At 41.2% G+C, this 12007-nt stretch overlaps 4 protein-coding genes across 4 annotated transcripts; all 4 read left to right on the forward strand.

The window, feature by feature from the left end:
* Positions 1 to 201: 201 nt before the first annotated feature.
* Positions 202 to 741, forward strand: LOC149215154 (toll/interleukin-1 receptor-like protein). The gene has a single exon (XM_089389638.1). The coding sequence runs from the start codon at positions 202 to 204 to the stop codon at positions 739 to 741; it is 540 nt and encodes a 179-aa protein (XP_089245764.1).
* Positions 742 to 2252: 1511 nt separating this feature from the next.
* LOC149215155 (uncharacterized) lies at positions 2253 to 5179 on the forward strand. The gene is made up of 4 exons (XM_089389640.1): positions 2253 to 3852; positions 3967 to 4707; positions 4822 to 4916; positions 5050 to 5179. Exons 1-4 carry the CDS (start codon positions 3538 to 3540, stop codon positions 5177 to 5179), a joined length of 1281 nt encoding a protein of 426 aa, XP_089245766.1. The 5' UTR covers positions 2253 to 3537.
* Positions 2270 to 3424, forward strand: LOC149215156 (disease resistance protein RUN1-like). Its single transcript, XM_089389639.1, has one exon. The coding sequence runs from the start codon at positions 2270 to 2272 to the stop codon at positions 3422 to 3424; it is 1155 nt and encodes a 384-aa protein (XP_089245765.1).
* A 5692-nt stretch (positions 5180 to 10871) lies between the features above and the next one.
* Positions 10872 to 11693, forward strand: LOC149215157 (uncharacterized). The gene has a single exon (XM_089389641.1). It carries the CDS (start codon positions 10917 to 10919, stop codon positions 11691 to 11693), a length of 777 nt encoding a protein of 258 aa, XP_089245767.1. The 5' UTR covers positions 10872 to 10916.
* The last annotated feature ends 314 nt before the right edge of the window (positions 11694 to 12007 follow it).

Here is a 12007-nt window from a genome sequence, read left to right on the forward strand (position 1 = left end):
TAGGGTTGTATTGACGAGAGCGATACAACTATATTTCACTTGTTAAGTTGTGCTGGCGTTACCCTGGTCATCTTTATCATCTAATTTCTCAGTGTATCCCTGCATTCCTAACCATGGCTACCACACTCGCTCCCTCTTCCGCCTCCGCCTCTCCCCACGGCACTTACAGCTGCGAGATCTTTATAAATCATCGCGGCACCGATGTTAAAAAAACCTTTCGCCAGCCATCTGTACCGCCGTCTTCTTGCCAATGGATTCAGAGTGTTTCTTGACCAGCCGGAACTGCAGCGCGGAGAAAAAATAATCACTCAAATAGAAGAAGCTATATCAACCGCCTCAGTCCACGTGGCTATTTTCTCTCCTGGATACGCGGAATCGAGATGGTGTCTCGACGAACTCGTCCAAATGTTAGAGTCGATGAAGTCAGGTGCTGCCACAGTTATTCCGGTATTTTACAAAGTTAAACCCGCTGATCTACGGTGGACGAACCAGGGCAACGACAACAATGGAGGCTATGCTCAAGTCTTAAGTTTTCTACGGTGGACGGGCATAGATAGATGTTTCCAGCTGAATGACATAGGTAGTATTTATGCTCAAGCTCTACTTATTCATGAAAGGAAAGGGAGATACAGTCAAGAAAAACTCGCGGCGTGGAGAAACGCACTGTCTGAGGCTTCATCTCTAAGCGGTTTTGAGTTGGAGGCTTGTAATGAGTTAGTACTCTTATCTGTATTACCTTAGCTGTACTTTTTTTGGGTTTTTTTAAGTAACAGTTAGTTTAGCTATAGTATCAAAAAACTGGAGTCTGGGCCAGGTCCCATATAATTTAAAATTCGAATTGATTTTCATTCACATTGGATTGATCATTCCAAAATGCAGATAGCCTATGACTGCAACTCTTTCTACCAATGATTATAATAAAAGGACACCTGGTACCACTATATATTTGCATGGCATTATAAAAACAAAATTCTAACTGACATTGGATGATCACTTTGCAAGATCAACAAACCGAGCAGATGCTTGGCCTTCCTTCTGCTCCTCCCAATCCAGCTTCATCCGCTTTCTGTCAGGTTCCTCAGTAGACTTTGTATCTACACCCTTGTACTAAGGCTCATTTTCAAATTTCTCCTCCAGCTTTTCATCCTTATTTCGATCGCAATCATTCGCCGTCTTGCATTCCATCTCTAGTTTCTCAACTTCTATTCCAACAAAACGAGCTTCGATTCCAACAATTGTGTCTTAATTTGCATCAAATGCTCTTCCATTTCAATCTTCCTCGACACGGCCAGAATCATCCCTTCAGTGGCCGTTGCTAACTTGTTCAAAAGCATTATGGGCCTCGCCATCTCTTCGATCCATTGCTAAACACTGAATGCAGATCTGCCATGATTGTGTGAACCTCCTTGATAGAATTTTGTATTGATTGCCAAGGGAAGAGCGCAACAACGGGGCCAAGGAGCGTTAAGGCCTATCACATATGAATACACCAGCAATTCATGAGCCACCACCACAATCTGCTTTTTGAGGGAGCCTGCGTCCAACTGTTTGTACTTTGTACAGCTTGAATACTCTAGGTGTTGCTATCCATGCTACCAACCTGCACTACCTTTATTCCACAATTACACCTTTATTCCATAATTACATCGTTCGTATTTGGTTTGTTTTCCAATCTGGAGGCCACCAGGGGAATAAATATTCTCAGACACCAGAGAACATTGCATTTGAAACGGCTTGCGTATGTGAAAAACATTTGATTGTATAATGTGGATTTTGATTCATAATGATCAAGGAATTGGTTGATAACACTTCGAAGTTGGTTCTATTTCCATAGCTCCGTGACACAAAGTTGTCTCTTTCTTAGCCATTTCATCTGATTCAAAATCAAAATTTCAATACACATGAGGGAATTCAATATATTCAAATTGATGTGATAGCAAAATAATCCTATCAAGAATGGAAGGGAGGGATTACAGCTTTCATTGGCTTTTCGAACTTGTGGTTTAGGAGCATTGGATCACCAAAAACTCGAATCTGAGATGTTTTTTCTCCTTTTTTTCAATAGCCCTAAATACTATATGCTTGGTTAATGATCAAGAGGTCCAATCCAAGAAAATTTAAGCTCCTTTTATTTGTCTAGACGAAAAACAACCCTCCTACTTCTGCCACGTCTTATTACCTTAGCTATATTGATAAACAAATCTTTAAATAATTAGCTGTATTCATAAACAAACCTTCAAATTCTCATGCGGTGCTTGTTCTTTTGCTAATGACCAGTGACGAAGGTGTTCTCGTGGACGAAGTAGTGCGACAAGTGCAGAAAAAGGTGGGAAAAGCACCATTGCCTGTTGCCACACATCAAACCGGATTGGATGAAAAGCTGCAACAGCTTGAAACAAAGGTGTTATGGGAGCAGCAGCACAACAGAGGGGGACCCAACCTTGTGGGGATTGTGGGTCTTGGTGGGGTGGGGAAAACCACTCTCGCAAAATTTTTCTTCAATTCAAAGAGATCGGATTACCAGCGGTCCTGTTTTTTACATGACGTTAGAGACGCTGCAGCTAACTGTCGTCTACCGTCCTTGCAGAGTGAACTTTATAAAGACTTGACCGGAAGGAACCACCTAATGCAAAATGTTGAAGACGGTATAGCTACTTTAAATGGCCGTCTCTCCTGTGGTCAAGCTCTCATAGTCTTGGATGATGTGGATGATGCTAAGCAGCTGGATGCATTATTTTCACCTTTAAAGGTTGTGCTTCCTTCAGATAGTTTAATTTTGCTTACTTCTCGCAATCGGGAGGTTCTTAGAAAATCTGCACGCATAGAAGAGTCATCCATTTACATGATGACAGGACTTGATCTTCAATATTCTCAACAAATTTTTTGCTCTCATGCCTTCAACCATCCTTATCCTGCTGTGGAGTATGAAGATTTGGTTGGAGAGTTTTTAAAAGCGTGCCAGTGGTTGCCATTGTCCCTCAAAGTGATTGGGGCGCTACTATACTCCGAAAGCCGCGAGTATTGGGAAGACCAATTGCGCAAACTATCCCAAGTGCTTCCCACGGAAATACAGAGTAGCCTTAAAATTAGCTATGATAGTCTTGATAAAGAGGAAAAGGAAATGTTCTTAGACATTGCCTATTTCTTCATCGGAATAAAGAGGGATACAGCCATAATAGTATGGGATGGATCTGGCTGGAATGGATCGCTGGGTCTTAGGACTCTTGAGAGCAAGTGTCTTGTCACGTTCGACGAAGAAAACTGCATAAGAATGCACGATCATCTCCGAGACCTGGGTAGAGAATTGGCAGAGCTTCCTGGATGCCCACGTCGTCTTTGGCGCCCAACTGACAGCCTCTTTCGTAATGTGCCAACTCCATCCACGGTAGGTGTTCAAAGCTCTAGACATCATGTTGTCTTCTGAAATTTATGGTTACAGAATCGTGTCTTTAGGGTTGCGATTTCCTGATCTTCGCAAAGATGTCAATCTTGGATTTTAACTACTTCACTCTAACAATTTAGGTGCGCGGACTTAGAATGACTAAACAACGATCTGGCAAATCGTCCCAAAGTCCTTCAGAGTTTAATGATCGTATCGTTGATATGAGCGGTTTGCAGCTGCTGAGAGCTCCAGTGGATTGTTTGGAAAGGATATTCAAGGCGATCAGAAACCCAGAACTTCTATGGCTTCGCTGTGAGATATATGCATCTCTCTCCCTCCCTTCGTGGATTCAAAGTTATGCTCCGGGGATTGAAATAAAGAATCCGAGAGTGTTGGAATTGGTATGCGTGGAATGGTGGTACAAGAAAGAGACCACGATGTTAGGAACCTTGTGGAACACTGAATATGAGGTACACGTAAAGTTCTATTTTTATTTTTTTCAATTTAGTTAAAAGTGTATGGCCCTAACAGGTGGCTGTATAGTTTCTAGATATTCATTTTAAATTTTTCAGCGTGTAATGCAGGCACCTCTTCAGTTGAGGGAGTTGAATACAAGTATTCCCCTTTTCGAGTTACCAAAGTCCATAGGGCAGTTGAAGTACCTGCAAAGGATTGAACTGCACGACTTTAGAGGAACATTGCCTGAAGAGTTCTTTCATCTCTGCTCGTTGAAGCACTTAAGACTCCGGGCACTAATGGAGTCGTTGTCAGACTCTTTGGGGAATTTCACAAGCCTCCAACATATTGACTTGTCTGATTGCCGACATTTGCAAGCGCTGCCGCCCTCATTTGGTAATTTAGCAATGCTCCAACATATTGACTTGTCAGGGTGCTGGGAATTGCAAGCATTGCCGGCTTCCATTGGAAATTTGAAACAGGTCCAATATATTAATTTGTCAGGGTGCAGTAATTTTCAAAGGCTGCCGCAATCCTTTGGGGATTTAACAAATCTCCAAAAGGTTATACTGAAGCAGTGTGTGAAGTTGAAAACGCTGCCAGACTCCATGAACTTGATTCGACTCAAACATCTCGATTTGAGCCGCTGCAGCAATTTGATCCTCACTGGTCAAACACTCGAGAATGTTAACACGCTTGAAAGGTTAGACTTTTCTTGGTGTGACAAAATCGAAATATTGCCTTCCCAAGTCACACGTCAGCAGTTCCTGGAAGAACTAATTTTGACGGGTACAAATTTAAAAGAATTTCCAAATGACATTGGAGATCTGGCAGGAGTGAAAGCCTGCTCCCTTACGGACTACCAGCGGGTTATTACAGGTGGCGTGGTTTTCCTTGATAACAGTGATGAGTCAAACCGACATTTGCGGATAGCAGCCAGAGATGGCTGTCCTCATTGTTGGTTTGACACCTGAGTTTGATAGGTTTTGCCACCCTCGGAGAGACATTGGAGATCTCAGCAATTTGGAAATTCTGGATATAGACAGACGTTCGTTGGAAACCTTGCCGCATTCACTCCGTAAGCTAACGAAATTGAAGAATTTGAGCATCCGCTAGGGGAAATTGAAAGATTTGCCTGACTCGGTTGGCGAGTTAAAACAGTTGACACTCTTGTCAATATATGCTCCGATTCGTGAAGTGACATTTGCCAGTGTGGAAAATGTTGGAATATTAATTCCAACTGCAGGCAACATGGACGCGGACGTGGACAGCGACGGCAGCCAGTCAGTTGCCGACTCAGCCAGCACGCAGCAACAAAACCGCTTCAGTAAAACCACCTGACACTCATCGGACCGCCTTTTGCTGTGAGGCAGTTTCCGTACGCTCTCCTCCGACGCAATCAATTTTGGACGCGTGGTCCTCTGTACGTTCGCAAAACCTGCGATATCGGAACGTAACGTTCAGCAGTAAAAGGCCTCCCAAAATCTCCGTCAACCATCCGATTACAAGGCTCGCTGTCCACCGTTGATCAAACCAAAGCTGCGTTCAGACATGCATTAAATAACCTTGCGTGGAGTAAAATCAAACGTTTCAGTTTGACCGTCGGTTCTGTCAACAAGGCCGACTAAATTAATTAACCGCCATGCTGAGAATTAAATGGGTTCGTAAGTTGTTGGTAGAACTTTAGGTTTTTAATTACACGGAAGCATGGGCACAAAAATGTATTATTTTTTTATGTTATTTGTTTTGTGCGTTGACCATTTTTTTATAAATGTATTACAATGAAAAGAACGCACATCGTAGTGTGTAGAAAATGGAACAGGGGAAACACATATGAATTGTGTAAAAATATGTGAAAGTTTTTTTATTAATGTGTGCAATGCAATATGCACAGAAGCGCAGTGAGGAATTGTTACGCACAGTAGTGCTAATTGCAAAGGCGACAGCAGAAAAATGAGAGGAGATGCACAGCAGTGCATAAGAAGTTGAGGGCGTTGTTTATTGCAAATGTATGGGCAATGAAACGCACAGCAAGTGCGGATAAAAGAAAACCATAACAGAGCAATGAAATGAGTGAGGGGGAGCACAACAGTGTGATGAAAATGAAACCAGAGCTAAGGTTAATTTTTCCAGAGAAGTGAGAATGAAAAAAATGTGTTTTTACACAGCAGTAAAAGTGCAATCATGAAGAGCAAGAGAGGTGCACCAGTGCGACAGTGAAGGAGATTTTTTTTTGTAATGAAATGTAAGGAATTACATTTACAGCGGTAAATGTAAGTAAATATTTTTTATTACAGTAGTATATGTAAAACTCTGTTTTTACAGCAGTTAATGTAAAAGAGATTTTTACACACCAACAGTGTAAAAACTCAAGAGGAAAACAGAGTAATATTTTGTTGTTGAAATGTTTTCTTAGTGGATCCCTCAGTTAAAGAGGAAGGTGCTTTTCAGCACAGTCACTTGGTGAATCCCTCTGTAAAAGAGAAAGGTGCTTTTCAGCACAGTGTCATGGTGAATCCCTCTGTCAAGAGGAAGATGCTTTTCAGCATATACTGGTGAATCCCTCTGTCAAGAGGAAGGTGCTCTTCAGCACAGTTTTAGGTGAATCCCTCTGTTAAGAGGAAGACTCTTTTGATTGTTTGTGGAACTGCATCTGAAGCAGTGTTGGTGAATCCCTCTATGTGAGGAAGATGTTTTTGTAAAAGCAGTGTTGGTGAATCCCTCTATGTGAGGAAGACCTTTGTGTAACAGCAGTTTAGTAATCCCTCTGTTAAGAGGAAGAACTTTTTTTTGTAACAGGCAGTCATATTGATGTATGTAAAGTTTTTTTTGGGGTGTAGAAAAACTCTGTTTCTCTGAGTCAAAAACAACTTCCCTGTGCAAAAGATCCTGTGGCAGAAAAACAGAGCACTGTCTCTGTGTGGAGTTTGTTTGTTTGTTTTTTGGGATTTTACCAGAAAAATCCCCAACAGTGGTATCAGAGCATTGTTATGCTCTGTTGAATTTTGTTTGGAATCATCAGAAATTCCCAACATGGTATCAGAGCTGGTCCAGGCTCTTTGATGATGACAGAGCTAGTCCAGGCTCTTTGAAGGTGACCAAGAAGCTGAAGGAAAAATTCTTGTTGCAGCAGTAAATCTTCTCCAGCAGAGTGAAGTCTCAGCCAAAAGGACTCAGGTATTCCTCAAAGTTTTTTGTGTTACTGTTGAAGAAACAGTCAATCATTTTAAATATATAGTGAGGGATTTGAAGCATAGTTAAGAATGGCAAGGTCAAAGAAGAAAGTCTCCAATCCTCCTACAAATGTGTCTCCCTCTTCTACTAAAATAGAAGACAATCTATTTGAAAGCATTCTATTTAAGGCTCCAAGGTTCAATGAGAACTTTGAAATATGGGAAATAAAAATGAGGACTTTCTTACAGTCTGAAGGGATTGAAATCTGGGAATCAGTGATTGATGATAGCAAGATGGATAGAGAATCCAAGGAGTACAATGCAAAAGCAGCAAAGACTATCTTGGATGGACTACCTGATTCTGTAAAGAAGAATCTAGGAAAATATTCATCAGCAAAGGAGATATGGGACAGACTTCATGACCTTCATGCAAAGGGAGCACTGACCATGATCATCAGTCAAGAAGAAAATTCTGAACCCATCATAGAAGCTGAAAGTGAGAAGGTTGACCTCATCAAACTTCAAGTAAAAGAAAGGGATGAAGAGCTCGCCAAGCTTAAGAAGGAACTTGATCAAAGCAAAAGGAAGCATCATGAAGAAGTCATATCCATGACAAATCAATTGAATAAAGCAAAGAAGCAGGAAGATATCTTGTCAAGTCAACTTGAACAAAGGCACAAGAGAGTGAACAAACTTGTAGAAGAGATTGGACAGTACAAGGTAGAGGTCTCCTCCCTTAAGTCTGAACTACAAGAAGCCAGGAAGCAGGCACAAGAAGCTGAGAAGAAAATGGAGAGCAGTCAAGCAAAGAATGAAGAAATCTCCAAAACGAAGTCAGATATTATCTCTCTTAAAATAGTAGCAGCTGAGGCTACTCGTAGCAAAGAAGAAACTGAGGAACAACTTGCAAAGAAAAATAATGAATGTGAAAGATTGGAAGAAGAAATAGTCCTCCTCAGGAAAAAGGTTGAAGGGATGAACAAAATCATGAAGAGCTCTCAAGCCTTGGATGACATGCTCAGCTATCACAGATCTCCATCTGATAAATCAGGACTCGGGTATGTAGGTGAACCCTCAAACAAGAATGAAAATGCTTTAAGCAAAAGAGATGTGAAGAAGGCAGAAAGAAATGGTGATGCTCCTAGTTCCAGCAAAGACAAGGAGAAAGATCAAGGCTACAATAAAAGAAATCCTTCTCCAAGCAGAAAACCAGCTCCAAGAAGAAATGTTAATGATGTCAAAGAGGCGAGAGGCAATAGTTATCATCAAAGGATCTCAAGGCAGAAAGGCTTCAGAAGTACATCAAGGAAACCTCTATCTCCAAGGTACCAAAGTTCATTTTTTGGTTATTGTTATTCTTGTTCAAACTTTGGTCATATGGCAAAAGACTGTAGAGCATTTCATAGAGATAGATGTTGTAGTCTCCGACAATCTCCAAGAAACAATTTTACAAGAAGAAATCATGAAATCTTATTCATGAACAATGTAAAATGTTTCAAGTGTCATAACATTGGGCATATGGCACGTGATTGTAACTTAACATGGACTCCTATGCAAGCTAGACCCATGCAAAAGAAGAAAGTTACACAAGTATGGAGAAGGAAGGAAATACAGTTCAAAAGTCCCTTGAGCTCTTCAGCCGATCTAAGTTTCTTTTGAGAAAACTTTGCTGAAAGAAGACAATGCATACAGTTAAGGGGAGCCTGTAATTTTTTTTTTATCATTATTGCTGAACTATATTCTTTGATGAAGATCTTCTTATAGGGGAGAGATATGAAATTAAATCTGCCATAAGTGTAGAGAAGAAAGGTTGCAGGATAGCTTGGAGATGCAAAGATTGGAAATCTTGCCTGAAGCAGAAAGAAAGAGGATATTACATGATTGGAGTGCCTAAGCATAGCAGTGAAAGCGATGAAAGGGAAGCTGATATGAATAGGCAGAAAAGCTTTGAATTTTTATGAAGTGTTTGGGTATGTTTGAACGCCCAGCAGTTGAAATTAAGGGGGAGTGTTGGAATATTAATTCCAACTGCAGGCAACATGGACGCAGACGGCAGCCAGTCAGTTGCCGACTCAGCCAGCACGCAGCAACAAAACCGCTTCAGTAAAACCACCTGACACTCATCGGACCGCCTTTTGCTGTGAGGCAGTTTCCGTACGCTCTCCTCCGACGCAATCAATTTTGGACGCGTGGTCCTCTGTACGTTCGCAAAACCTGCCATATCGGAACGTAACGTTCAGCAGTAAAAGGCCTCCCGAAATCTCCGTCAACCGTCCGATTGCAAGGCTCGCTGTCCACCGTTGATCAAACCAAAGCTGCGTTCAGACATGCATTAAATAACCTTGCGTGGAGTAAAATCAAACGTTTCAGTTTGACCGTCGGTTCTGTCAACAAGGCCGACTAAATTAATTAACCGCCATGCTGAGAATTAAATGGGTTCGTAAGTTGTTGGTAGAACTTTAGGTTTTTAATTACACGGAAGCATGGGCACAAAAATGTATTATTTTTTTATGTTATTTGTTTTGTGCGTTGACCATTTTTTTATAAATGTATTACAATGAAAAGAACGCACATCGTAGTGCGTAGAAAATGGAACAGGGGAAGCACATATGAATTGTGTAAAAATATGTGAAAGTTTTTTTATTAATGTGTGCAATGCAATATGCACAGAAGTGCAGTGAGGAATTGTTACGCACAGCAGTGCTAATTGCAGAGGCGGCAGCAGAAAAATGAGAGGAGATGCACAGCAGTGCATAAGAAGTTGAGGGCGTTGTTTATTGCAAATGTATGGGCAATGAAACGCACAGCAAGTGCGGATAAAAGAAAACCAGAACAGAGCAATGAAATGAGTGAGGGGGAGCACAACAGTGTGATGAAAATGAAACCAGAGCTAAGGTTAATTTTTCCAGAGAAGTGAGAATGAAAAAAATGTGTTTTTACACAGCAGTAAAAGTGCAATCATGAAGAGCAAGAGAGGTGCAGCAGCGCGACAGTGAAGGAGATTTTTTTTGTAATGAAATGTAAGGAATTACATTTACAGCAGTAAATGTAAGTAAATATTTTTTATTACAGCAGTATATGTAAAACTCTGTTTTTACAGCAGTTAATGTAAAAGGGATTTTTACACACCAGCAGTGTAAAATCTCAGGAGGAAAACAGAGTAATATTTTGTTGTTGAAATGTTTTCTTAGTGGATCCCTCAGTTAAAGAGGAAGGTGCTTTTCAGCACAGTCACTTGGTGAATCCCTCTGTTAAAGAGGAAGGTGCTTTTCAGCACAGTGTCATGGTGAATCCCTCTGTCAAGAGGAAGATGCTTTTCAGCATATACTGGTGAATCCCTCTGTCAAGAGGAAGGTGCTCTTCAGCACAGTCTCAGGTGAATCCCTCTGTTAAGAGGAAGACTCTTTTGATTGTTTGTGGAACTGCATCTGAAGCAGTGTTGGTGAATCCCTCTATGTGAGGAAGATGTTTTTGTAACAGCAGTTGGTGAATCCCTCTATGTGAGGAAGATGTTTTTGTAAAAGCAGTGTTGGTGAATCCCTCTATGTGAGGAAGACCTTTGTGTAACAGCAGTTTAGTAATCCCTCTGTTAAGAGGAAGAACTTTTTTTTTGTAACAGGCAGTCATATTGATGTATGTAAAGTTTTTTTTGGGGTGTAGAAAAACTCTGTTTCTCTGAGTCAAAAACAACTTCCCTGTGCAAAAGATCCTGTGGCAGAAAAACAGAGCACTGTCTCTGTGTGGAGTTTGTTTGTTTGTTTTTTGGGATTTTACCAGAAAAATCCCCAACAGTGGTATCAGAGCATTGTTATGCTCTGTTGAATTTTGTTCAGAATCATCAAAAATTCCCAACAGAAAAGGTTCAAGGAGGTCGCAGATTGTTGGACTCTTGTATTGACAAGTGCATGGTTAGACTCAAACGGTTACATTTGTTGAACACCAGAATAACTGAAATATCATTTGGTGAAGGTGTTTGCCCGGTCCTTCAAGAGCTCCATCTCAGGGATTGTCGTGAGTTAGTGGAGGTTGGAGGATTGCCGACAATGCTAACATCATTGAATTTGAGGGGTTGTCGTGCATTAAAGAAAATAAGGGGGTTTCGTGGCCTTGCAAAGCTTCGACATCTGAACATGGAGGGGTGTATAGAAATAGAGGACCTGCCAGCTCTGGGTATCTTGGAGTTAGACAATCTTACAGATTTGAATCTGCAGGAATGCGCAATTGGTGGTGTACTGCCATTTGCCAGTGTGGAAAACGTCGTTCGAGGAGATTGCAGATTGTTGGACTCTTCTATTGACAAGTGCATGCTTCCGCTCATATACTTAGAGCTGTGGAAGACGAGAATAACCGAAATATCATTCGGTGAAGGTGTTTGCCAAGTCCTTGAACACCTCTGGCTCGAAGATTGCGCTGAGCTTGTGGAGGTTGGAGCATTGCCAACAACACTGACATATCTTTCCGTGGAGCATTGTTGTGCATTAAAGAAAATAAGTGGGCTTCGTGGCCTTGCAAAGCTTCGATATCTGCACATGGAAGGGTGTTGTAAAGTCGAAGAGCTGCCAGGTCTTGAAACATTGATATCATTGAATAATATAGTCCCATCTGAATGTGAGAATATGGAGAGAATACTGGAATGTGAGAATATGGAGAGGCTAGTGGAATTGGCTGAAAGCGATGTTTAATTCGGCGAGCATCGGTGTTGCCTGAGACGGAAACGGAATCGGTGTTGTTGTCGGAGATGGTGTTTACTGAGACAGCAAATCCTGAAAGCCATGTTTTAAAAAGGTCATCCAGCTCTCCCATTTGATGACACGAAATGAGGCTTAGTTAATGTTTTTCATTTGATGACACGAAATGAGGCTTAGTTAATGTTTTTCAGTTTATTTTTATTGATACAGGTTCCAGATGTGGCTTTGGCTTTAGTACAAAGCTAATGCTAGGATTAATGTTATGTTGCTTCAATGTGATGAGAAGGTATTTATCACTCGGAGCGTTT

The sequence above is a fragment of the Pinus tabuliformis genome, chromosome 1_1, assembly GCF_031772625.1.
Source record: "Pinus tabuliformis cultivar Carrire ecotype Pingquan chromosome 1_1, CPIR1, whole genome shotgun sequence".
Lineage (NCBI taxonomy): Eukaryota > Viridiplantae > Streptophyta > Pinopsida > Pinales > Pinaceae > Pinus > Pinus tabuliformis.

Bases quoted from the DNA above. Each gene is read 5' to 3' on its own strand.
- LOC149215154 (XM_089389638.1), top strand. From the start codon at position 202: ATGTTAAAAAAACCTTTCGCCAGCCATCTGTACCGCCGTCTTCTTGCC.
- LOC149215156 (XM_089389639.1), top strand. From the start codon at position 2,270: ATGACCAGTGACGAAGGTGTTCTCGTGGACGAAGTAGTGCGACAAGTG.
- LOC149215155 (XM_089389640.1), top strand. From the start codon at position 3,538: ATGACTAAACAACGATCTGGCAAATCGTCCCAAAGTCCTTCAGAGTTT. The intron at 3,853-3,966 runs GTACACGTAAAG...CGTGTAATGCAG, and splicing joins TGTGGAACACTGAATATGAG to GCACCTCTTCAGTTGAGGGA. The intron at 4,708-4,821 runs GTTATTACAGGT...TGAGTTTGATAG, and splicing joins CCCTTACGGACTACCAGCGG to GTTTTGCCACCCTCGGAGAG.
- LOC149215157 (XM_089389641.1), top strand. From the start codon at position 10,917: ATGGTTAGACTCAAACGGTTACATTTGTTGAACACCAGAATAACTGAA.